Consider the following 25607-nt stretch of genomic DNA (forward strand, 5'->3'; position numbering starts at 1 on the left):
GGTGGTGCTGTTTACACAGCAACTGGCGAAGTTGTTCACAACCGGATTTGTTCATTTGATTGTTCCGCTGCAGGTTATGGACAGTATTGTTCCAGCGTATCATCTCAAGGACAATTTATCAAATACGTTGAAGAATCTACTATATCAAGTTCGAATGAAAATCTTTTTGGATCAGCCCCATCAGACTTTTACTATGGAAAACAACATTTAACAAAAACAAATATTTCATATTTTAAAATTAATTTTGTTTGCGGATACTATTTTTTTCAAGCAGAATCAGAATCAAACTCCACATTTAATACAATCATAAATAATGCTGCAGCACTTAAATATTGTATTAGGAATGCTAAATCACCTAATATAAAAATATATAAATGCAACATAATTAAAAATACTGTAGGTGAACAAGTATTCAACAGTTATAAATGTGATCAAGTTCAATATAAAGAGTGTAACATTGTTGATAACACAGGATCATATGCATTTTATGTAGAAGAATCAGGTAAAACTGAAGTCATAAATTGTTACCTTAGAAAAAATACTGAAACGACAGGAAAAGTAGCCTTTAGAAATACGTACAACAAAGAAATAAAGAACAAAATAAATCATCTTCCTAAAGATAGATGTCAAGCAAAAACTATAAGTCTAACATTTTCAAAAGAATTCAAGTTCTTTGGTTTTCTTCCATTATATATTTTGTTATTTTCTTGTCAGGATAAATCGATATTTATTAATCAGTCAGAGAAGCATGAAGCCTATAATCGAAACTTTCTTTTTAGCTTCTCAAGACTCAAGTCTTTCTTTTCTTCTTTATTAAGCTAAAAGATTTTTTTTTATCAATATCTCTAAAATACCTACTCTAAGTGAATCAATAATGGCACCATATATTTCTCCCTACATTGGATTATGTTATATGTAAATATCAAGATAATGTGAAATTTACAGATAATATCGAATCTAACTTAGGTATCTCCTGATCTTCAACTCTTCTTTTTTATTGATTTCCTTTGCCACTAACTGTTCTTAATAATCATTCCAATTCTCAGATAATTATGAACAAAAAAAATCCGTTGCAAAAAAAAATGCTTGATTCTTTTGTTCCCTATAAAACTAAAGATCAGAAACTTTCGGCAAGAAGATCTTTAGATGCGACATACACTTACAAGTATAGAGAGGGAAAAGTTCCTACGCCAGTTCTCTCAAGAAGAAGACAAGCAGCATTAAAAATTCCAACGCTTTCAGTTGAAACGGATATAAATGCAAAAATCAAAAGCGCAGAAGATATATTAAGAGTCAGACCTCCGAAACCAGTTCAACATTACATTTTAAAAGAAATTCGTGATGCAGATCGTCGTATTAGACGAGTGAAAGCTGGAATACCTATTAACAAAGTTTTTTCAGAAAGAACAGATCCTATTCCACTTCAAAAAGTACCAAAAACGGAATTTTTAACTGAAGAACAAGCAATTCGCCCATTTACAAGCTATATCGCTCCACAAATGGAGCCAAGGTTGCATCTATACAATGTTCATCCCCCAGATACAACTACAATTGGAGATCTCGCATCTAACGAAATCGAAGGAATTCTTTACAGAATTAATGAAGAAGATAGACTGCGTGACAATGAGATAGTATCGAGTATAAATAGAAGAAGTGCACGTAGACACAAGAATATGAAAGTTCAATACGAAAATTCTTTAAAATATGGAATGGAAGAAGCTCAAATTCGAGCTAGACGTAGTGCCGCACTTAGTGCATTAAAGGAAAGACGCACTGAGTCATGGTGGCAAGATTTCATCAATGATTTCCCTTCTGAAGATGTTAATCCGGAACAATTAAAGATCCTTAGATATTTATCTAAAGCTCAATTTACGGAGCCAGGTATTGTCGAGTTTCTACAGCTCGCAGATGACAAAAGATGGCTTCCTTTGTATTATAAACCGATTTTAAGAGCAGCCAACGAGCATGGTCACTTTTTACCAGAGTTAAGACTTGGAATACTCCTTAAAACAACCCAAGACCACAAAATTGCTTCACAAGTTTCAACATATTCATTAATGAAATTGAAGCAATGATTTTATCGGTTTTGTTATATGTATAATAAATGTTTTGTATGTATTTTGTTTTATATTAGTATGAATTTTTTTCAAACAAATAATTTCAAAAAATAACTTGGCTTGAAGAGTAAAATTTTTATTGATACAACATGGTTTATTTGAAATTCGTACAAAGACTTTAGTTTTTTAAATAGGGACTGCATTACGATTTGGACCTGGTGGATTTCTGCTTTGTTGAAGGTTTTTAATAAGAGCAACCTGGTCTTGGACATCAACAACTATTTCTTGATAATCAGAATCAGAAGATTCTTTAGGTTCTGGTTTTTGTTCTTCCAATGAAGGTCCTTTCATTAATTTGCGAATATGAATGACTTCTCCAAGATATTTATCTGCTGGTGGATCCGGTCTATTCTCTTTCAGCAAGGCACGATATTTTTCAGTTGTTGGATTCATTTTTGAAAAAAATAAATTTGCCATTTATCAAAAATTTTGGAAATTTGGTTTATTGTGATTTATATTTCACATTGTTTATATTCAAGAAAAAATCTTTCTGCTCAAGTTGCGACGAGCAATATCCATTATTGAGTGAAATTGAATCTACAAATCATGAAGTTTTAAATAAAAGCAAGATATTTTGTTTTCAGGTATTAATGCTATTATATTTTCCTCAGTAATATACGGAAATAATGAATAGTTTGATAATCATGAAATTCAGAATAGAGAAATCCTTGCAGAACTTATGAGTTCTACATGAGCATGAGAAGTACAATTGGAAATTTAGTATTATATGCTTTTAAATGCTTATTGAACAATAAACCACACTAATTTATGATGATATTTTATAATTTTACTAATACACTTGAACCTGAATATAAATAAATGCTTATTGTTTGTTCAAATTATTTTACATTCAATCTAAAATCTACAAAAGTGCCAAATAAAGTGCATTTATAATGATTCCAAAAACAATGTGTATAGATAATATAGATTACAAAATAGTCATCGTTGGAGACCCTATGGTTGGAAAAACATGTATCATTAACAGATTAGTTGATGACATGTTTCTAGCCGACGTTGAACCAACAATTTCCCCAGGTTTATATAAAATTCATTTGAAAATGAAAGATAGCACTCCAGTGACACTCAATTTATGGGATACAGCAGGCCAAGAAAAGTTTAATTGTATTGTTCCAATATATGCAAGGAATTCATGCGGCGTTTTTATGGTATTCGATATATCTAATAAGCAATCAATTCAAAATTTGGAGAAATGGTACGATTTAGTACAAGCACACGTTGATAATCAATGTAAATTCTTCGTAATTGGAAATAAAATAGATTTGGCATCTAACAATACGATAGATATGGCTACAGATTGGGCTTTAGAACATAATTTCCCAATTTACTTTGTGTCAGCCAAAACTGGAGGAAGAGTTAGAGATGCCGCAACTGAAATGGCACAGGCAATATTCAACGAAAGAGGAAAATTAGTTTACCATAATCCAAATGTTAATGAAATTCTTGATATTGAGCTTGAAAAAAAGTCAAAATGTGCATGTTGAATTTACATGAGACATTCGATAGTCTACATCTAATATATACCATGTTATCTTGTTTTTTATTTTAATCATGTTATTTTAGTCTTTATTAAACCAATAATAAAGAATATTGTTAGATTGATATTATTTAACTATGATTCTATTTTATACAAAGTTGAAATTCAGATATCTGGTAATAAGTCTTTCTGATGATTCAAGGAAATAAGATAAAATAATAATATTAATCTATTTATGATGAATGATATTGCTTCTCTATATGTTGGATACTTAACCTACTGCTTTTTGAGTCCTGTAGTAGTAATAAAAATCTTTTGCGATGTGTAATGTTGTTTAAATATTCAAATTTATGTTAATGATTTACTCATATCTTACCACTGTTTCATTTTATTTATTTGTGTGTTGAATCCAGAGAAAGCAAATAAGATCAATCCAGTTTTCTGGTAAAATGAAAAATATTATTAGTAAATTTTGAATAAAACATAGAAAGGAGTATAAAAAGATTTGTTTAATTAACAAGAATTATGTTTGCAACTAATGTTACAAAGTGAAACCGGTTGGCAATGGTAATTGTTTGTTAATGTTAAACAACTTTATCTTGGGCAGCAGCCAATGGATTCTTTCCTTCGTATGGATTGTATTCCTTCGGTGGAACTTCAATCATACCAAGTTCGAGCTGAGGTTGGTCTGGAAATGTGACTGGTTTGTTGCTAACGCAGTGGTAGATGCAAATACCAACTACAACAAGTATAACAATTAATGCAATGCCGATAATTGTACCAACAATGATGATAATCATGGTCATATTAATTCCTTTAGCTTTTCCAATGTATGTAAAGTTTGTTGCGCCGTCTTGTGTTAATGTAAGGCTAAGGATTCCTTCGGCACCAGTAACATTTGCACCTGCGAGGTCTGAATTGCAAAATGTATTTGGATTATCAACAACAACGACAAAAGGTGTTGTAATGGCATCCGTGTTGCCAACTTTCTGGCCTTCATGGTCATAATACTTTCCTTTAAGAGTTCCTTGAACAATAGAATGAGCTGTAGCTGTATCTTTCTTAAAAGCATAATACATACATACACTTTTAGTAGTGTTGAGCTTATATGTAGTATTAGACTCTTTGCAGCTTGCATATAATTCGCCGGAACCAATTAAAGTAACAATTGAATCACAGCTTGGGTATTTGAACGATTGGTAAGCAATCACTGGTATGCTTTGTACTGAATTTGATGAGATTATGAAGTAACCTATCAAAGAGTTTGTATGTTGTTTTATCATCTGATACGCGGACATTAATTCCTTCTGTTGTTGATGGGAGAAAAACAACATAGTAACCGCCTTCAACTCTAAATCTTCTATCTGTAACGTTGAGGTCTAATTCATTATAGCCTGCTTTGATATGACCATAGAAATCTTCGTCAATGAAGGAAAATGTAAGTCGGAATAAAATAGGCAGCATTCCGAATATCACTTTATCGAAAATTTAATTTGACGATGCATTTACATTATTCAATTTTATCGGCAACTTCAATTCAAAATTGAGGGTTTGGCAAAATTTGAGAGAAATGAGTATTGATAAATGAAGTAAATAGATTGACTAATAAAATGTAAAGATTTTGGATTCTGAAATTTACATCATTATGATTGTTTTTTGAATAAAATTTTGTGACACTTTTGTAAATTGGAAATACTGAGATGAAAATATGCAAGAGTTAGTATATAATCATTTCCGATTATTTAATAAAAATTGAAAGGCATCATTGATTTAGCCATTGAAGGAATTGAACGGAAAGTATGCATTCAATAGTTTTGATGAATAAAGACGCACCTCAAAAGACTGATAATTCTCTAAAAAGATGAAGTAACTTTTGAAATGAATTCTTGTTCGCTATCTGAGTTGATAATATTTCGGAAATATTTTCCACTTAATATAGTGAATCTTAAAATGATAATTTTAGCTCCTCAATTAAAAGGAAAAGATTATCCAAAAGAAAAATATAGCAATTGATCGAATATAATTAACTCGTTATTCATTTCTTTGAAAAATAAACAGAAACATATGATTAATTTAGAATGAATTCTAATGATGAAATAAAAAAAATCAAAAATTATTCATTGTAGTAAGCATTTTAGGGACAATACTTCATGATTCATGTCTACATAATAATGATGATAGTCTAATATTTGCGAAACAATATTATATTTAATAAAGCAATTATCAATATATAAGATAGTTACAGGTACATTCCTATTTTGCATTGCAATACTATTTTATAAGCTTCTATTTGCTCAAAGATAATCTGAAATTTCAGGCAATGCTCATAATGAATAAAATAAGTATTGAATAATAAGTTGGAAACAACAAACAGCTACTGGATTTGTATCTGAAATATGAGAATCTACTTTTTGATGACATGATTTAAGTTGATTGCTATTATTCATTTCGTTGAGAAATGAGGATTTGATATTTTAAAAAGTGACAATTATGCAAGCGAAAATTCTTTTTTCGTATGGTAAGAAAGTCATTGATGTAACATTAAATCTAAATGTCCCAATAATAGCAATATTCGAAGAACTGAAAGGAAAACTCGATATGCAAGGAAAAGCCGATGATTACATTTTATGGCACGGAAAAACGCATCCTATTGTTCCAGTACCAATAGGATCGATCGGAATTAACAGAGAGAAGCCTATTGTCGTTTTCATTTTGAAAAAAGATTTCAAAACTATCGATTCTTATTTAAATAATTATTTTCCGAACTTGGTTGCCGAAGCATTACAAGCTCCAAAAGATGGTTTGTACATTTTGAGTGAATTAAGTCGCTATTATAACATTATTTCATTTTTAAATGATCCGGAACTTAAAAATGCAGTTGATAAAGTATATCCTAGATCCCTTTTCGAACATTTAGAACCATACGAAAAACTTAAGCAAATTACAAATTGGTTTTGTACTCAATTTTTCCAAAAATACGGAATTCCACCTTGCCATGTTTGCGGTCAGCCAACCATATATGCGGGTCCTGCTCCTGTTATACCAGATGAGCTCGGTGGTCACCCACTTTCAGCAGAAATTTTCAAATGTCCAATTTGTGGAGCTGCAACAAGATATACGAAATTTACGAACCCTATAGTTATTCTTATGAACCATACTGGTCGTGAATTAGAGCATTGCTTAGGTCTTGCATCAATTTTGAAGTATACTGGATTTCAATTTAGATTTGTTTTAATAGATCTTAAATTCCATATCCTCGAAGTATATATTCCAAGTATGAAGCGATATGTTTCTGTAGATCCTTATGTTAATAGAATTGATTGTCCTTTACTTTACGAATGCGGTTGCAATCAAGATGTTACATGGGCAATTGCTTATAGTGAAAAGGAATGTATTGATGTATCAACAAGATATGTTTACAATAGAAATGAGTTTAATGCCAGAAGATATAAGCTAGATTACGCTGATTGGCTCACCAAAGCATTATCCTTTAAGCATCAAGTACTTATACAAGGCGCTTCTGATAGTTTTAAGCAAACAATTCGAAATGATAAAGAAACTTTACTTGACGAGAAGAAACCGACTGATAATGAGCTTACCAATCCATTATTGTAGATAATATATAGTAAAATTTTGATATTTCTTTTGTTAATTCCAATAATATTTTAATTTGATATTTTATCAAGGAATTTAAACAACATTAATGAAATGATACCTTATTATGAAGGAATTAGTTTGTATTATTTAATAGATATTGGTTAATTTTAGAAATTTTTAAATTTTATTGGATAATTTTTTGAAAATTTTTAGCTGATCGTTTGGGAATTGGATGTTCAAGTTATGATCTGTTTGAAAACAATGATAGATAAACTAAAATCGATTTACAAACAAATAAAAAACAAACAATAAAGCATCTGCGAACCGTTCAAAATTAACGGATCTAAGCAACAGTATTAAATACTTTGCTGAAGCTTTGTTCTTTGGATTCTTGGAACAACAATATAATTAGTCAGTGAGTAGCAGCAGGCTTTAACAGCATATGGATGCATCTTCTTATGATTTATTCTTCCAATAACTGAAGATGACTCTCTGAACAATTGACTTTCTAATAACTGGTCAATTGACGGTCTCTCGTCTGGATTAATAGATAGTAGCTGTTTGATAATACCCGCGAAATGTGTATCGTGAACTAATTCCATTCTAGGTGGCTGACTTTGTAAGTTTTCACATAATGTCTTTCTATCGTCTCCTGCCCATGGAAAAACTCCAGTGGCCATGATAAAGAATGTAACACCAATTGCCCACATATCAGCTTTGAAAGAGTCATGTGGCTTTCCTTGGATGATTTCAGGAGCCATAAAAGGAACAGAGCCTTCACAAGTGCGATCAAGCTCCGAATCACTATGGATCGATGAAAATCCAAAATCGCATACTCTTATTCTATCGTAATAATCGATTAAAAAGTTAGCAGGTTTGATATCTAAATGTGCTACGTGGCAATGATGGCAAGCCCTGATAGCTTTTAGTATCCCTGTTGCATACTTAATCATCTGTTCATGAGAAAGTATCGATTTCCTTCGGATATATCTGTCAAGTGATGTTGGACAATATTCCATAAGGAGGTAAACTGAACCATCATAGTAATCATAGTTATACAAACGGACAATATTAGAGTCATCAACTTGTTTCATGCAATCAACTTCGTTCTTATTGAACTTTGACTCCTTAATTGACTTCAAAGCAAATTCGCGTCTGTATAAAGGATCATAAACAAGGTAAACAACGCCACAAGCACCACATCCGATAACATCCCTGAACTGGAAATTCTTCATTTTAAGAAAGCATTCGTCTCTGGCGTTCATTTTGTAATGTTTTATTGATAAATTTTTGAATTGAAAAACAGTCAATTCAAATATTTTGAGAATTACTTTTGATAAAAATTGGTGTTAGGTGATTAAATTAAGAGAAACATGAGTAATGCAAAAGGTTCAAACAGGGATTATTTTGAGAATCGAGGAAAACATTGAAATATTGAGGGATCATGGAATTGAAAGTTGGTATTGAGAAATTAAAGTGAAATTAAAATTATCGGATAATTACTAGCAGATATATGGGATAATAATTTCGATAATATTTTGTTTTGAAATCAGAAAAATTTGTAAAAAAAGATTTAGCTATAAATCTATTTCTTTTAGTAATTTTCAAAACATAAAATTGAAAGATTATTATTTGTAGAGAATGTAAATATGAAAAAAAAATTGTTTGATTGAAGTAAAGTTTCAAAACGGTATAATTCCACTTGTATATCAATATTGAACACATTATGATTTGATTACAAATCTCATAGAATTAGTAAAAGTAAGAACTTTTCCAATATCAATTGTATGATGATTTTTTATCGAAAAATTTTACAGCTCCAAATAAATTGAGAGCACCATATTTTTATGGGAGAAAAACAAAACCTATGTATATATGCGATTACATTTTGAAACACCATTAAATTCATTGATGGCCAAATATAAAATATATGCATTTTCAATTTCTGCCAAAACCGCAAAATTAATTTTACTTTCTGAAATTTCATTATAAAATTTTGCTATATATTGTCCCAATTAAAATAAATATTTGAAATCAAAATTTTTTAAAAATTATAGAAATCGAAAACCAGAATCTACCAAAAATTTCCTGAATTGTTTTTAAATTTCATTGCTTCTCCATTCAAATTTTCATTATCGTAAAAAATTTTGAATGATTTTTAATAGCTAAGTTGGTTGGCTATTGTTTAATCAGTTGCTGCGTCTATTATTGAAATCACAATTTTTCATTTCAATGCAAAATTATTTTCAATCAAGTTTTCATTTTCAATAGCCTGAACCTCATCACTTAAATTGGAATTGTGATATTTTGCTTGGCTTTATGATGCATGTGACGCAAAGTTTGGAAATATGATTAAAATTCTTGAAACTTCAAGGAAAACATATCATTCCATTTGTAATTTAGCTGTATCTGATGAACTGATATAAACTCATAAATAATTACATTTGCTTCCTTTGAAAAAAAAAATTATTTAAACTCAAAGTTAAGCAATTTTTAATATGTCCTATGTTTGAAGCAAATATGCATGTATCTCATTTCTATAATACCATTATTTTCCATTATTATCCTTTCTTCGATTATTTGATTTATAGAAATATATTTGAGTTAAAACAAATAACCCAACATACCAACCTGATCGCTCATTAGCTTAATTTTTGTGGTACAATAGAAAAATATTGAATTAGTACTTAATCCAGAAATCTAGAATTTTGTATGTAAGGATTTAAGAAATTTAAATGATTAAAAACAATATTCCATTTCGTAGTATGGTCATTTGATCATTTTAAACTATTTCCTTAAATGAAATGAAATTTGTTTTATATATTTGAAAGATAAACAGAAGCTGTTTTAAGAATTATCAATTGTTTTCATATGTCATAACTTCATGGTCTACAATTCTGTTATTCAATGTATCTTTTAGGTCAGATATGCGAATTAAAGTACTCTTTATGTAATCTTCACATTTCAAGACAATGAAACACATTCCATCAAAGTAAATAATAAACTCAAAAAAAATCTTTCTAATTTATAAAAAAATATAATTAATTTTTATTCTCAAGCCAAAGTCAATGTTACTTCATTGTGGCCGTCAGATTCTTCCTTTTCGGCGAAGATCCAAATCTTCTTCTTATACATGAAGTATCCTGCGACGGCAACACCTGCTATAACAGCGAGTAAAATGATTACGACAGCTGCGATCCAAGCTTTGCTCTTTGACAAACTCTTTCTTGTTGGTTTGACCAAATTTGATTCGAATGAATCAGATAACTGAGCGACATTTTCAGGAGTGATAACTTTAGTAGCATTAACTCTTACGGAAACTGCATTGAGACCAGCATTTAATTCTTCACCCTTAATATCCAAGAAACCAGTCAATGTTTCTCCCAAATCATTTGCTAAAACACCCAAAAATGAATTAGTTTGTTCATAGAATTTCTTCGTATTCACACCAGCAGAAGACAAAATCTTTTCAACGGAAGCATCCTCATTCTTTGCCATTGTATCAATAGCCTTAGCGATATTCTTTGCGGCATCAGCAGTTCCTTTTTCCATCAGAAAGACAGTTAACAAGATTTTCAATAGATTGATCATTTTCCGGCAATTTTTCAATATTCTTCATTGTTTGTACAGGATTAATTCCTCCAATTGTGAAATCAGCGAATGCTTCTCCGAGATTCTTTCTGTCAGCCAATTTCCTTAATCCATCAAACAAACCTGTTGTTGTCTCAGGATTCGATGTTTGGTCGAAAATATCCTGAACCTTCAAACTTTCATCATAAGTCAATTTAGAAAGTTTTTTAACGAAATCAATGACTGTTTCCTTGATTGGAATGTAATAACCTAATTTCTTCAATAACTTGGCGAGTTCAGCAAAGAAACCAACGATATTATCAGATTTATACTTTGTAAATCCTAAGAAATCAAGAACAGTAACAACAGAATTAACAGGAGTCAAAACATTCAAAAATCCTTTGATTGTATCAATGAACTGTTTGATTTGAGCTCCAAACTCAAGAATTGGTTTAACAATATCAACAACTGTCTTAACAAATGTAACAACTTGTTTTGTTGCTTGTATAGCACCTCTAAAACTGTTATAGAACTCTTCAGCTGTTTGCTCACCTCCTAACATGTCATGTCTGATTTAGCCAATTGCCATAACAAGTTCCTTCATTGATACACCTGATCTTGCCATCGCTCTGATGACTGTTCCAAGGGATTCGCCTGTGAAGTTGCCATTGTTGTAGGAGGAAACTAATGGTTTGCCTTGTCTAGTGACTTTGGCGGCGTATTCGAATCCAACAACAAGCATTGATACTGATTCAATGGAGAAGCCTTTGTCAATGAACATTTTAAGGCCTTCGATGGCGAAATTAAATGTTTTTGTGAATTCTTTGACTTCTTCTGGTAAATCAGAGTCAGCAATGATGTCATCATATAATTGGATGATGTTTTTAACTTTTCTGATCACATCTTTAGCATTTTTAGGAATCATGCGAATTATTGGTTCGAATAAGAGCAAATTGGTATGTTTGATGAACAGTTTGTTGGCTTCCCATGAGTTGATGCCGAAATCAATCAAATAGTTGATTTCTCTCATGATTTCGGCGATTGTAATATAATCATTTGAAACTATCTCAGGAATGTCAGCAATAAGGTTCATAACGGCATCGCATTCGAAGAATATGTGGCCTGGAACGTCTTGGAGAAGGAATGTATCTTTCTTCGTCATCATGAAGTTGAAAATATCGAGAGCGTCGTAGATATAGTTAGTTCCGAGCTTCATGCCTTCGAGTAAGTCAACTAATCTGGCTTGGTCTGGATTTTCCTTGAGATTTATGATAAGTTTTTCGATTCTATCGCCATCAAACTCTAAAATGTTGCAAATGTCCTTAATATACTTCTTGTTGGCATATAAATTATTAACAATGGGTGATATATCAAAGTCGCCCATCAAACCATAGAATTTAGTAAGTGATGTTGTATTTACGAAATAATAGCCGCTTTTTTCATAATAATCGTCTAAAGCTTTTGGATCCGGAGTTATTTTCTTGTAAATGTCGTAGACTGGGATCTTTGGTTGGCAAAATTCGTTGATATATCCTTTGACAGTTGACCATGACGTTGGAAGGACATAAGTCATGTCGATACCATCAAAAAGAATATTGGCCCAAAAGTAAAAGTCTGTAGCAGTTCGAACATTTGCCCTTTGAACTAAAAGAGAAAACATTGATGTGAAATATAGTGGATATGTAAAGTCTTCGATATTCTCAATTTTTCAATACCCTGGTCAAATTTATGAGATTTTGAATGGTGAATTTCTTCCAAAAATAATTTGCATTGGATGTGAAATTTAGATTTGTTAGTGTATAGATAACTTGTTTCTCGATTATTATTTTTTTAAATCACGTTATTTTTTAAGCTGATACGTCCACAAATTCAGATTTCAATAGAATAAAGTGGGATAAATTTTAATTTTATTATATATGCTTCACCAAATTAAATTATGTAAATTTCTTCCACCTGATTGAATCGAAATTGAAAGTAATGTGTCAGATTCATTTGGAAATTAATACCCAGATTTTCCTTACTTTTACCACTCCCCATGTAATTTCTGGGGAAAACGATAATTCATTTTTTTTATGGGTGAATAGATCGTTTTCCTAGAAAGGACCTCATATCTCTGGCTAAAAAGAGTGTCAGATCCTAAATAGATTATTGATCTAGTGTACAAATCCAATAAAAAGCCTATTTTTTTGGCTTTTTTGGTGCTCATTTTTTCGAAGATCTACATGAATATGGGGAAACCATCGGATTTTTTTGGTTAACCCACATCTTCATGTAGTCTGGACTATCTTTCCTCGAAGGACCTCTTTACGGGTGTAAAAACTCATAAAGTTCTCAAAAGATTCATTCTCGATCTCCATGCTGAAAGAATTTACAATAAAAAAGAGATCTACGCATCAAACTACAGCCATAAATGAACTGAACCCCTAAAGCTCAGCTCTTAGTTTATCAAAAACGTCGAAATCCTTCTCATTGCAATCAAATTTTCTCAATAACTCATAAGAAAAATCGAATTTTGATTAAGCCGATGTTATAGGTATCACAAATACTATAAACTTGAGCAATATTGAAATTGCCAGCAAAAGTTTGAAATTGCATTGCTCATATTTGTTTTGTAAACTAAAAATCTGCTTATATTATTCATTAATTTTTTATATATTATTCATATACTTTAATAAAAACAATACTATTTCACCTTAAAAATGAATTTCATAAGTCAATATTATTTTTTTGAAAATGTATCAATTTTCGATTAAAACAACATGAGAATAAAATTTACGCAAAATTATTTTAAAAAATGGTTTTAAAAATTTACAATAGATGAAGAATAAGATTGCAAGAAGTTTTGAAGTTTAATTTTAAGAAAAAAAATTCGGATATTATTCATGGATCTAAGTAATCTGATATTTGAGTATCGGCACTATGCATAAAACATATATTTATAGTTTTTTTGGATTTTTATGATTTTAAATATATTCAAATTTGGCAATCCAATAGATTTTGAAAAAATAGGTAAATAAAAATAGATTACATATGCAGCAGATTTAGAACATGAAACAAATCTTATAGTGACCCAAAAAAAAATTCATGATCCAAAAAAGAAAAAAATTGGCTAATTGGGAATCAAACCTTGGCATAATGAATCATTATGTCGGATGTTTCCACTACACCGGCAGTTCGAAAAATACCCTTGGTGGTTCTATTTAATAGCTACTCCCAACGATAGGCGGTGTCCCCAGCTTTAGAGAGGTGGTAAAAGTAAGGAAAATCTGGGTAATAATTTCCAAGAAACATCGTTTTGTGCGTGAGAGCATTTACGAACCCATAACTAAACGGCGATAGTGGTTAACTTTTTGATGATGAAATGAATCAACTTAAAGAAGAATGAGTTGGTAATAATGAGTAAATGAGTTACATTCCAATGGATAAAAGAATACTGAAACATCATACGACATTTCACAAAAACAATACAACATTTTATTCAAATATTTTCTCGTCTCTTAATTTTTAATACGTATTTATGAAATGTGCGTGTATTATAATATTGTTGAATATAATATTTATGAAAAGAGCAATATTTCGGATTCAATTTATAAAAATAATTAATCAAGGAAAAAAAAATGAAATGTATATATTGATTTTTACGAAAATAGGAAATTCAAAACGTAATATTCTTTAATTATTTCAAATAAAAATATGAATAATGATTTGAAAAATAAGAATAAAAATAAGCAAATTCTATTCATTATTAAACTAACACTAATTTCTATCAAAATCAAATAATTATATAATTACACATCTAGAAAATAAAATTGCCCAAAGATAAAAACTAATCATTATAGAATAGCTAGTAGAAGAACTCATTTGCAATCAATAATTACCAATAAAAATTCAAGTTGCACAAAATCGAAAATTGATGATGGTTTAAAAGCACTAGATTGTGATATGAACAGGGTGATTCACATTTCTGAAACTCCAAAAAAATTAAAAATAAAAATAAAAAAATAGGAAAATCTTCTAAAAGGTTAAAGTTGATTTCGAGGGGTTGTATGAAAGCGAAAATAAATGTGTTAAATAATTGTGGAATTAAAAAATATAAAAATTTCGAAAGGTTGAATTGATAAAAGATTGAAAACACAACAAAAAAAGAATCCATAATTAATTAAGTGTTCATGTTTCATAAAATTATATTATTTTATCAAAAAATTTAAAGATAATAAGCAGTTTCTTCAAAATTGACAATCTTTATAATGGATAATCTGATGTAAGAAAAATGAGAGTGAATATTTTAAAAAAATCTTTATGTTTATTTCAACCTCAAAAGAATAAAATGAATTATTAGCATAACAAATAAAGAATTATATTAATATTCCAAAATTCGTGATAGAAGACCACTTTTGTAGCAACTCTTTGATTTTGATTTTTTCAGAGTAAGACAAGATGGTTAGAAATATATTGTTTAATAAAATAGAGTAAATATTTAAAACTCGTAAAAATTGTAAAACGTACTCTATCAAAAAATCCAAAAATTAATAACAAATCGTAATTATCGGGCATTCAAAAAATACAAAATTTTAAGGATAATTTTAATTAATAAACACATAAATTATGAATAAATGGGCTTAAACATAAATTAAATTTATTGCAATTTTCAGAAAATCTTTGTCACTTTTCGATATTTTGAATTAAAATCTTATTGAACCAATCAATGTTTAAAATTATAATTGTAGATGATTGCTATGTATTGTAAAAACTCTTAATGAAATTTTTCTGAAAAACTCTTAAATCTCACAATTTTGAATGACATCATCCAAGTGATATTGCATTCTGTTAATATCATATATTAATATTCCTTAAAAATTTTCGGTGTGAAAAAAAATTGAATTAGATAAGGTAAAATCTTAAAAAGAACAGACTATGGTATATGACAAATATCAAACTAGATTTTTTTAAAATTCGCTCTTACAAACCGTTACGCCTTGGCTCATAAAAAATACAATTCAGAGTATTTGTTCGGTTTTGACTCCTATGAAAAAACTGATTCAAAAATTTATTATTTTTAAATCCCAGATGTCTAACTGTAACCAATCCCAACGTGGAAAACACTTCATGACACTTAGTGAAGGATACCCTATCCCAAGAGCCAAAACAGGTGCTTTACTAGAAGTGCTTTATCAACATTCAAAATGCAATCAAAGAAACTCAAGCGATTCTGATTCAGAGAGTCAGGACAACAATGAAACCCCTCGTTATATGTCTACTGTTTATGAGGCCAAAGTTCCTCAAACCAAAGTATTGAACAACATCTTATCTCTTATTAAGCCATCAGAAATTTTAATAGAGCCGTATGTTTCTTGATTGGAGATGGAAACGTCTCCAATCATTTTTTAGACAAAACTAACACACAGACATAACATTAATTTAATACCAAAATCAGAATGGGCCCCACAGTCCATTTCTCTTGACCGCATTCAAAAGACCTATTTCACAAAGAGAAACGGTGGCGCGAGACAATTCGATATAAAGCTTTATAATGCCTTGTGTATCACTAAAAATAATCAAAATGCCATCCCATTTGTTGGTGTGAGCTGGATAGATTCACATCATTTCAAGGTTGATGACAGAATCTTCTCAGAATTCTTGAATGTGAAGGCCGGACATGGCGTAAATGAGGTTCAGATGTCTCTCTACAAGTATGGATTTGAGCAGGTTTACAAGGGATCTGTATCCAAATTCTCCAAGAACCCGGAATGCGATGATGTAGATGATACTTCCGTCAGGATTTATCGCGACCCACTTAATCGCTTTTCCAGAGATCGCGGTTTTGTTCGCGCTACACTTTCTTACACTAATTCGATTATTTGTTCTTTGTTGTTTAAATATATTATTTGTTTTTAATTACTTGACGATTTTTTTCCAAACGATTGTTTAAACAATTTTTTGTTTTTAATCTAAGCAGCATTGAGTTGATGCATATGTTATCTTTTCGATAAAGATTTTTCATGAAAATTATCGAGGACAGATAAAATTCACATTTAGAATGTATCGTGGTATTGACAAATGAAATAATTGAAATTTTGGTTTATCATAATGATTTCGTGAGTTGATTTCGCACAAATGAATCGATTTGAACAATAGATCAGAATTTTAGAAAAGATATTAGTAAGATGTATTTGAATTTATTAGGAATATCATTTGAATTTGGCATACATTCAAGAAACTTAACAGAAATAGAAAAAATAAAATTGAAGTTTATGATATCGGATTATTAGATTATAAATTAATTTTCTTTGATAATGTTGGGGATATTATTTTGACAATGGAGGAATTCTGGAGATAAGTTGAAAATTTGTTTGAAAATAAACTGTATTTTTTTCAAATGTTTATCGAAAATGAATATAATTAATGAGTTTGTTAATAAATCATTTGAAATACTTGTAAAACAAATAAAATTAGTTCAGGATTAAAGGTGACCAAACTATTTTTTGAAAGTCCGCCATAACTTTAATGGTACTATTTCAGCGTGTACAATGAATACAAAAATTCTAAGAGTGCCACATAAAATAGTACTTTAGACTTGAGTTAATGCTACCAAGCAAATGTTAAAAAGATGACTTTAGTATTTTGATAATCAAAGATTAAAATCATTATTGTCTAAATCAATAATCATAACGACAGAAGTTAATGTTTTTTCATAAGTGCTTTAAATCCACTTTTAAAAGTATACCTCAAAAATCAAAATATCAAAAAAAATTGGCCGATAGGTTTGGCTTTAATTTTTGTCTGCTTTTATGATTTGATATGGATGTTATAATTTTAAAAGTTGAGCCAAATTCACCAATAGATTTTTGAGATTTGCAAATACTCAATAATTTTCAGCGTGTTATCTTTTATTAAAAGAACTATTTGGTTTCAGTATCATATAAATTGATATTTACTTTCTATTTGAACCTTCATTTAGCTAATGATTTAATAATACAGATTTCATCTAGTCCTTATAAGAGAATTTTGAATTTGTTATAATAAAAAAACAAACAGATATAGCTTACACTTCTATAATAAAGATACCTTTTATAGAAATCAGTATGAAATGTGTTTTGGCTTATTGGAAGCATATCAGACATAATCGCCATAATCAAAAAATCTATATACCCAATAAGTAATAAATTTGTCGATATAGATTTTCCATAAAATTAGTTTTTAGTCTGATCTTAAAATAAATTTAATTTTTTATAAAAAAATCACATTTAAAAGTACCTTTTTAGTAGCTCGAAATCCTGTTGGTGGATTTCGGGCGTACTTCAAAATTAGCTTTTCTTCTACATATGCAAGCTATATTTTAAATATGGAGCAAATCGGATCGGCGAAAGGAGTTTAGTTACCTTTTCAGGATTAAAAAAACTAACTTCAAAGTAGGTTATCTATTGGTAAAATGAATGTGGTTTATTTCTAATAAATGTTTTATGATTTAATTTTGAAAAAGGGTTAAAACCCAAATTCGCATAATAATTCTGGTTAATTAATGCCGTTTTCATTAAAATTCAGTTATTTACCTATTGTTCATCGATATAATGCATTGAACATTGAATCTAAATTATTTTCGAAAATTCAACAAAGGGGAAAATATGATCGTTCAGTTATTTTTAAATTAAATGAAAATGACTAAATTTGAGCACACTTCGATAAAAGTTTGGTGCATTCGTATGACGATAGGATTTATAATTTGAAAATTGTTTACTTGTAACTTGTAAATCATCATTTTTTATTATCAATATCATGCAAAAATTGATTCTTCACTGCATTGTAACCTTAAAAATTAAACGATTGTTCTTCAACTTGAATAATCATTCAAATTTTGAGAGGATATATTTTTACAAAACATATCCAAAGCGGGATGTCTGATGAAGTAAACATTCGTCATAGCAATCGATTTACTCCGCAAGAAGATGCTCTTCTCAAGGAACTCGTCAAAAATAAGCAAAACAAAACATGGAAGGAAATTGCACAATTTCTTCCTGGAAGAACAGCCTGCCAATGTAGAGATCGTTACAACCAGTATTTATTTAAAGATGTTGTGTCAAAACCCTGGACAGTTGATGAAGATCGTATTATTATAGAAAAATATAGAGAATTTGGGCCCCATTGGGTAAAAATTTCTCAGTTCTTGCCTGGCCGTTCTGGGAATAATGTTAAAAATAGATGGAACAGCGCCCTTCTTCAATATCACGGAATTGAACATAATAACGTAAAGCAAGAAAGAAGATCAAAACGTGAAAAGTGGGAGACGACTTCAGACATGATTAATGCTGAGTCGGTGATGAATCTAATAGAACAGCAAGCAATGAATGAGCTAGAAAAGAATTATGAAAAAATTCAAATTGGTAGCACAAGAATTGATTGACGGGTATAGCACGATCATATGGAATATTTTTCTTAATAGTAAACTTTTGTTAATAATCTTTCTTTTAAAAGATCAATTTTTTAGATTCGATTTCCTGAAAGAATATGATTTCGCCAAATTCCTCATGGCTAATAACTAAAAAAAGAATAGTTTCGAAAATGAACGTGGAGATTGAAAATTGGCAAAAGAGCTACTCGAACAAATCTTTCTGGCAAATAAAACTCAATAAATTTTAGAAATTTCCGATTGATAATGAGACATGGAGTATTATTATGCATTTCTATGTAATCGATTGCGTCATGGCCAATCGTTTCAAATTCAGGACCATATTTGAATTCAATCTTGTTAATTAAAATTTTATTGATTTTACAGTTGAAAATTTAGATTTTGTTATTTAAGGTGAAATTTAACCACTATGATCGTGACATGTCAAAAATTAAAACCACCGTACTATTGAAAAAATAAAATATTATAAATGATTATTTAAAGAATTTAGTAGGGGTAAATATTATGAAACGAACGCCGATTTATCAACTTATTCAAAGTTTCAAAAGCCTTTTTGAATCTTTCAAAACTCACTTATTTTTGACAGAGTTGTTCGATTTTGATTTGTAAAGTTCTCAAAAAATCGATCCTCCTTTTGATTGCAATCCAATCAATATATTTTAAGCAAACTAGACGAATGAGTGTGTTGAATTATCAGTCTATGAAATCACCGATGGAATCTGAGTTCTCTGATGCACAAGATTCTATTGTTGCATCAAAGCACGGCAAACGATTCACAAAGGAAGAAGATGCTCTTTTGAAGGAGCTTGCCAAGGACAAGAAGAACCGCACATGGAAAGAGATTGCTACGTTCCTTCCAGGTCGCACAGCATGCCAGTGCCGCGACAGGTACAACCAGTACCTTTTCAAAGAAGTTGTTAGCAAGCCATGGACATCAGAGGAAGACGAGGTTATTGTTGAGAAGTACCGTCTTTATGGTCCACACTGGGTTAAGATCTCACAGTTCCTTCCAGGTCGCAGTGGCAACAACATCAAGAACAGGTGGAACAGTGCCTTAACCAAATATCACGGAATTCAACACAAAAACATACCTCAACAGAGAAGATCTAGGAAATCTAAATGGGAAACTGAAGAATCATCGAATTCGGATTATCAATCCGAACAAGTAACAATTCAAAACTCTCCTGAACTTGATAATCATTCATTAAATAACACAATTATCAAATCGATGAGCGAACAAGAAGCTTTCAATTCAGTATTTAATGAATTAGATTTTTCGAACATGGAAATGTTGACTGACTTTTCATCATTAATGTTTTAATGTTGATTCTTGTTATTATAGAGCGAATAAATTATTCTATCTTATAATCCTTTATCATTTTTTTCGAAATGTCATTTCCAAAAAAAATGTTGTTAATTTAAAAAATTAGCTCAATAAATATAAAATGGATAGTATATATTTTAATATACATGGCACGATGGGCGCTACTTTTTTGGCGCCAGTGGCGCCGCCCGCGCCTCCGGTGTAGGGTTGTACAAACTGGCACAATTTTGCGGGCCGCCTGCCAGGAGCTGGCACGCGGCCAAAATCAAAAAAGTGGCCAAAAATCGGGCCTCGTGGCGTGGAAAGGGTGGAGCCCGAAGGGCGACATCCTTTCCACGCCACTCGGCCTATGACCACAATTATATAATATGCTCATTATTATTTTTTCTTTTTTTCTCTTTTCTTTCTTCTTTTTCCCTTTTCCCTTCCTTTTTTTCTAGTTTTGGAAAGGAAAAAGTAAAAAATTTAATAATTAATTTTATTACTATGAAAATATACTTTTTAGCTTATATTGTAAGCTGTGAGAGTTTTAAGTGATGGAAGATATAAATCAAATTTGAAATTCAACAAATCTTGTTATGATTAAGTTGAATATTGTACTCTAATTAAGAGTTTTCAGTTATGAACTCAGGTATTATATAATAAAAGTATAACTCAAGATAATAAAGAGGTTTTTAAAATGTAGATCTGAAAATCAAACTACCATGTTTGATATGATTAAGTTGAATAATGTTATTTTATTAAATGGTTCAAATCTGTGAAATCGGCAATTACAAATTAAAGGCGTAGTTCAAAAAATTAAAGAGATTTTAAAAATTTAATATCAGAATTAAACTAAAAAAAGGATTTAGTTATTTCAGTAATTATCAGAAAAGGTTAAAAAGATAGGGTAAGTAATGAGACTTGAGTGAGATGTGAGAAATCATATGTAAATAATTAGATATCTGATGAGTAAGGTAGTAATGAGAGTTAAGATCTGGTTAGTAAGGTAGTAATGAGAGTTAAGATCTGGTTAGTAAGGTAGTAATGAGAGTTAAGATCTGGTTAGTAAGGTAGTAATGAGAGTTAAGATCTGGTTAGTAAGGTAGTAATGAGAGTTAAGATCTGGTTAGTAAGGTAGTAATGAGAGTTAAGATCTGGTTAGTAAGGTAGTAATGAGAGTTAAGATCTGGTTAGTAAGGTAGTAATGAGAGTTAAGATCTGGTTAGTAAGGTAGTAATGAGAGTTAAGATCTGGTTAGTAAGGTAGTAATGAGAGTTAAGATCTGGTTAGTAAGGTAGTAATGAGAGTTAAGATCTGGTTAGTAAGGTAGTAATGAGAGTTAAGATCTGGTTAGTAAGGTAGTAATGAGAGTTAAGATCTGGTTAGTAAGGTAGTAATGAGAGTTAAGATCTGGTTAGTAAGGTAGTAATGAGAGTTAAGATCTGGTTAGTAAGGTAGTAATGAGAGTTAAGATCTGGTTAGTAAGGTAGTAATGAGAGTTAAGATCTGGTTAGTAAGGTAGTAATGAGAGTTAAGATCTGGTTAGTAAGGTAGTAATGAGAGTTAAGATCTGGTTAGTAAGGTAGTAATGAGAGTTAAGATCTGGTTAGTAAGGTAGTAATGAGAGTTAAGATCTGGTTAGTAAGGTAGTAATGAGAGTTAAGATCTGGTTAGTAAGGTAGTAATGAGAGTTAAGATCTGGTTAGTAAGGTAGTAATGAGAGTTAAGATCTGGTTAGTAAGGTAGTAATGAGAGTTAAGATCTGGTTAGTAAGGTAGTAATGAGAGTTAAGATCTGGTTAGTAAGGTAGTAATGAGAGTTAAGATCTGGTTAGTAAGGTAGTAATGAGAGTTAAGATCTGGTTAGTAAGGTAGTAATGAGAGTTAAGATCTGGTTAGTAAGGTAGTAATGAGAGTTAAGATCTGGTTAGTAAGGTAGTAATGAGAGTTAAGATCTGGTTAGTAAGGTAGTAATGAGAGTTAAGATCTGGTTAGTAAGGTAGTAATGAGAGTTAAGATCTGGTTAGTAAGGTAGTAATGAGAGTTAAGATCTGGTTAGTAAGGTAGTAATGAGAGTTAAGATCTGGTTAGTAAGGTAGTAATGAGAGTTAAGATCTGGTTAGTAAGGTAGTAATGAGAGTTAAGATCTGGTTAGTAAGGTAGTAATGAGAGTTAAGATCTGGTTAGTAAGGTAGTAATGAGAGTTAAGATCTGGTTAGTAAGGTAGTAATGAGAGTTAAGATCTGGTTAGTAAGGTAGTAATGAGAGTTAAGATCTGGTTAGTAAGGTAGTAATGAGAGATCTGCGGGCAGTAATGATACATCTATGAGTACATAACTAAAACCTGAGTTCTATGAGCGAAATCTGAGAGCTAAAAGCGAGAGATCTAAGGTAAGTAATGAGAGAAGAGAATTTCAAATTTTACAAAATACGTTTACTCATACAAAATAATTCGCATTCTTTTATAACGAATCTCAATGCCAATTAATACATAAAACAGATTTTAGCAATCAATTGCAAGATTTAGAAAGATTTTATTTATAATCTCAGCCAAATTAACAAATATTTTATTGATTTCGTAAAAAATAGCAATAAAACATAAAAATATGACATTCTATTTTTCCAAAAAAATTTCAAAAATCATTTTTTAACATGAAATTTATATTTTTTAATTTTTTTTTTAAATTTTGAATTTTTTTTTGGAATTTTCAACCATGTCAAAAGTCGGGATCTACAAATGTATTCTCTTTGACATAGGATAAAAACATCCTTTCTTATAATTTCATTGTAAAATAAAATTTTCTTAAATTTATTGAATCCAAACTCAACTTTGCAACATTTTATTATCATAAAAACTAAGAAACATCAGGTAAACTTCAATTTTGAGAGCTTAAAATCATATCTAAATTGAAAAATAAGGGGAAAAAATTGTAAAAAAAAATCTCATTAGATGGGGCAAAAAGTGACTTTTTTAATGTGTTTTTTAAAAAAATCGTGCCAGCTGGCCAAAAAAGGTGTGCCAGCAGGCGTGCCAGTTTGTACAACCCTACTCCGGTGGCTCCCACTGGTGGGGAGGAGACGATAGAAAAAGATATAAATTTTACTAAAAAAATTGAATTTTGGAAATTCTTTTGATTTTTTTGAATGATTTACGAAGAGATTGAACACATTTTGTACTATGAAATATCGTTATTAATAAATTTACTTCTTAAACACATATTAAAATCGCAATTTTGAATATTTTTATGATTTTTTTGACCCGATCACTTGCGCCCGCGCCCACTGGGAGGGGCGCTTGTAAAGTATTCAAAAGTCAATGTAAACATTTCAATTTTTGCTCCCACCTCCCATTGGGAGGGGGGCATATATCTTGTAGCGTTCAAGTTCAAGTGATGAAAGTGCATAAGAAAGCTCCTTAATCATACCGATAGAAACAGCATTAGGGGCGCCAAATGGCGCTCGGTGATGTTTCCCATAAAAGCTTAATTTCAGGTATCCATAATCATAACCTGTCAGACGCAATAATTCATTAGCACACAATCATCGTTTCTCAATCAAGAAACGAAACGCACGATTGATTATGCTGGCCATTAAATTTTCATATCAAATAATTTACTACTTCAAGAAAAATTAAAGACTATCATCAACCAAAGCTTAAAATTCTCAGTGTTTACAACTCTCATACTTCGAATATGCATATTTCCAAAATAGCATGAAATTTTTTTTCATTTGAGCTCATTTTCTTTTGTTCTATTAACTAATACAGGCAGTACAAGCTTGTTATACGTATACTTAATAAGTAAGGTCTTAAGGGAAATAATAAAAAAGAATTTTGCTATTAATTATATTAAACAATATTTATTTGTAATTTCGTGATAATTATATTTCTTATTACAAAGTAAAGGTATTTGATATAATGTTTGCCTTACAAAAATGTTTCCTTTGTCTTGCCACTATAGGTATTCTATTTTGTCACTTTTTGCGCCCGCCGTGCCATGTATATATTTTAATAACAAATAACAATTAAAATACAAAATTCTGAAATTCGTCATTGCATTGTTCAAACAATGATTCTATTGCAACCTCTGAATCGTCTAATGAATTAAAAACTTTAGTCAAGTTTTGATTGGTCATAATGCTATTAGGATCAGAAATTGAATTTGCGATATCGTGATAAGATGTTACGCTTTGTTGAATTATATATGGATAAGCAGTTTGGTTTTGAATGGATTGCTGTGGAACTGCAAATGTTTGATTAATGGGAATTGATAATTCATCGTTTTGTTTATATTGTTGAACCCACTTATCCTTCTTTGATCTTCGTTCTTGACGTGCGTTTTTGTGTTGAATTCCGTGATATTTGGTTAAGGCACTGTTCCACCTGTTCTTGATGTTGTTGCCACTGCGACCTGGAAGGAACTGTGAGATCTTAACCCAGTGTGGACCATAAAGACGGTACTTCTCAACAATAACCTCGTCTTCCTCTGATGTCCATGGCTTGCTAACAACTTCTTTGAAAAGGTACTGGTTGTACCTGTCGCGGCACTGGCATGCTGTGCGACCTGGAAGGAACGTAGCAATCTCTTTCCATGTGCGGTTCTTCTTGTCCTTGGCAAGCTCCTTCAAAAGAGCATCTTCTTCCTTTGTGAATCGTTTGCCATATTTTCCTGTTGTAGCAGGGGAAGAAGTATAAGATGCATCATCAGAATCTGATGAACTTGATGAGTATGATGAGCTTGAATTCATTGTTCTTTTATATACTTCTGACAACCTTTGTCGATTTTTTGAGAGCCAGATTTTTTGATAGTATCGGCAATATCCTTTTCAATTTTAACCTCGCTGCAGTTCACAATTGAGAGGGAAATGATCTTCCCGATAATTTGCAGGTTCTCAATTTGAGAAGCAAATGATTTTGGATTACAAACAAAATGTCCGTTGATGAATTCGGGCGAAATTCTTAAGTATAGTAATACAAATACATCGGTAAATGTTCGAGATGAAACTAATGAGCTTTATAATCAGAATAATAATGAAAATAAAAAAAAGAAAAAATATCAACGAATAATAATATTCTCTTTTGAATTTATATGAATTTAAATTAAGACATAATGAAATTTAA

At 30.6% G+C, this 25607-nt stretch overlaps 12 protein-coding genes and 1 pseudogene across 13 annotated transcripts, besides 1 other annotated feature; 6 read left to right on the forward strand and 7 right to left on the reverse strand.

Moving 5' to 3' along the window:
* Positions 1 to 1082: 1082 nt before the first annotated feature.
* On the forward strand, positions 1083 to 2075 carry TVAGG3_0662740 (uncharacterized protein; the record flags this gene model as incomplete). The annotated part of the gene is made up of 1 exon (XM_001328110.1): positions 1083 to 2075. The coding sequence occupies one exon, from the start codon at positions 1083 to 1085 to the stop codon at positions 2073 to 2075; it is 993 nt and encodes a 330-aa protein (XP_001328145.1).
* Positions 2076 to 2174: 99 nt separating this feature from the next.
* Positions 2175 to 2511, reverse strand: TVAGG3_0662750 (uncharacterized protein; the record flags this gene model as incomplete). The annotated part of the gene is made up of 1 exon (XM_001328109.1): positions 2244 to 2510. One exon carries the CDS (start codon positions 2508 to 2510, stop codon positions 2244 to 2246), a length of 267 nt encoding a protein of 88 aa, XP_001328144.1.
* A 500-nt stretch (positions 2512 to 3011) lies between these two features.
* TVAGG3_0662760 (GTPase protein) lies at positions 3012 to 3705 on the forward strand (the record flags this gene model as incomplete). The annotated part of the gene is made up of 1 exon (XM_001328108.1): positions 3026 to 3619. The coding sequence occupies one exon, from the start codon at positions 3026 to 3028 to the stop codon at positions 3617 to 3619; it is 594 nt and encodes a 197-aa protein (XP_001328143.1).
* A 169-nt stretch (positions 3706 to 3874) lies between these two features.
* On the reverse strand, positions 3875 to 5267 carry TVAGG3_0662770 (uncharacterized protein; the record flags this gene model as incomplete). The annotated part of the gene is made up of 1 exon (XM_001328107.1): positions 4197 to 4910. The coding sequence occupies one exon, from the start codon at positions 4908 to 4910 to the stop codon at positions 4197 to 4199; it is 714 nt and encodes a 237-aa protein (XP_001328142.1).
* An 835-nt stretch (positions 5268 to 6102) lies between these two features.
* Positions 6103 to 7227, forward strand: TVAGG3_0662780 (peptide N-glycanase (PNGase)-related family; the record flags this gene model as incomplete). The annotated part of the gene is made up of 1 exon (XM_001328106.1): positions 6103 to 7227. The coding sequence occupies one exon, from the start codon at positions 6103 to 6105 to the stop codon at positions 7225 to 7227; it is 1125 nt and encodes a 374-aa protein (XP_001328141.1).
* A 168-nt stretch (positions 7228 to 7395) lies between these two features.
* Positions 7396 to 8479, reverse strand: TVAGG3_0662790 (protein serine/threonine kinase protein; the record flags this gene model as incomplete). The annotated part of the gene is made up of 1 exon (XM_001328105.1): positions 7566 to 8474. The coding sequence occupies one exon, from the start codon at positions 8472 to 8474 to the stop codon at positions 7566 to 7568; it is 909 nt and encodes a 302-aa protein (XP_001328140.1).
* Positions 8480 to 10263: 1784 nt separating this feature from the next.
* TVAGG3_0662800 (uncharacterized protein) lies at positions 10264 to 10707 on the reverse strand (the record flags this gene model as incomplete). The annotated part of the gene is made up of 1 exon (XM_001328104.1): positions 10264 to 10707. One exon carries the CDS (start codon positions 10705 to 10707, stop codon positions 10264 to 10266), a length of 444 nt encoding a protein of 147 aa, XP_001328139.1.
* Positions 10708 to 10741: 34 nt separating this feature from the next.
* TVAGG3_0662810 (uncharacterized protein) lies at positions 10742 to 11341 on the reverse strand (the record flags this gene model as incomplete). Its single annotated transcript, XM_001328103.1, has 1 exon — positions 10742 to 11341. One exon carries the CDS (start codon positions 11339 to 11341, stop codon positions 10742 to 10744), a length of 600 nt encoding a protein of 199 aa, XP_001328138.1.
* A 12-nt stretch (positions 11342 to 11353) lies between these two features.
* TVAGG3_0662820 (uncharacterized protein) lies at positions 11354 to 12439 on the reverse strand (the record flags this gene model as incomplete). Its single annotated transcript, XM_001328102.1, has 1 exon — positions 11354 to 12439. One exon carries the CDS (start codon positions 12437 to 12439, stop codon positions 11354 to 11356), a length of 1086 nt encoding a protein of 361 aa, XP_001328137.1.
* Positions 12440 to 15846: 3407 nt separating this feature from the next.
* Positions 15847 to 16675, forward strand: TVAGG3_0662830 (annotated as a pseudogene). The gene has a single exon: positions 15847 to 16674. A coding segment is annotated over exon 1 (828 nt).
* A 566-nt stretch (positions 16676 to 17241) lies between these two features.
* Positions 17242 to 18162: a mobile genetic element.
* Positions 18163 to 18644: 482 nt separating this feature from the next.
* Positions 18645 to 19208, forward strand: TVAGG3_0662850 (RNA polymerase II transcription regulator recruiting protein; the record flags this gene model as incomplete). Its single annotated transcript, XM_001328101.1, has 1 exon — positions 18671 to 19177. The coding sequence occupies one exon, from the start codon at positions 18671 to 18673 to the stop codon at positions 19175 to 19177; it is 507 nt and encodes a 168-aa protein (XP_001328136.1).
* A 622-nt stretch (positions 19209 to 19830) lies between these two features.
* On the forward strand, positions 19831 to 20612 carry TVAGG3_0662860 (RNA polymerase II transcription regulator recruiting protein; the record flags this gene model as incomplete). Its single annotated transcript, XM_001328100.1, has 1 exon — positions 19860 to 20504. The coding sequence occupies one exon, from the start codon at positions 19860 to 19862 to the stop codon at positions 20502 to 20504; it is 645 nt and encodes a 214-aa protein (XP_001328135.1).
* A 3899-nt stretch (positions 20613 to 24511) lies between these two features.
* Positions 24512 to 25234, reverse strand: TVAGG3_0662870 (RNA polymerase II transcription regulator recruiting protein; the record flags this gene model as incomplete). The annotated part of the gene is made up of 1 exon (XM_001328099.2): positions 24512 to 25234. The coding sequence occupies one exon, from the start codon at positions 25232 to 25234 to the stop codon at positions 24512 to 24514; it is 723 nt and encodes a 240-aa protein (XP_001328134.2).
* Positions 25235 to 25607: the final 373 nt, after the last annotated feature.

Source organism: Trichomonas vaginalis, chromosome III (assembly GCF_026262505.1).
Source record: "Trichomonas vaginalis G3 chromosome III, whole genome shotgun sequence".
NCBI classification, from domain to species: Eukaryota; Parabasalia; order Trichomonadida; family Trichomonadidae; genus Trichomonas; species Trichomonas vaginalis.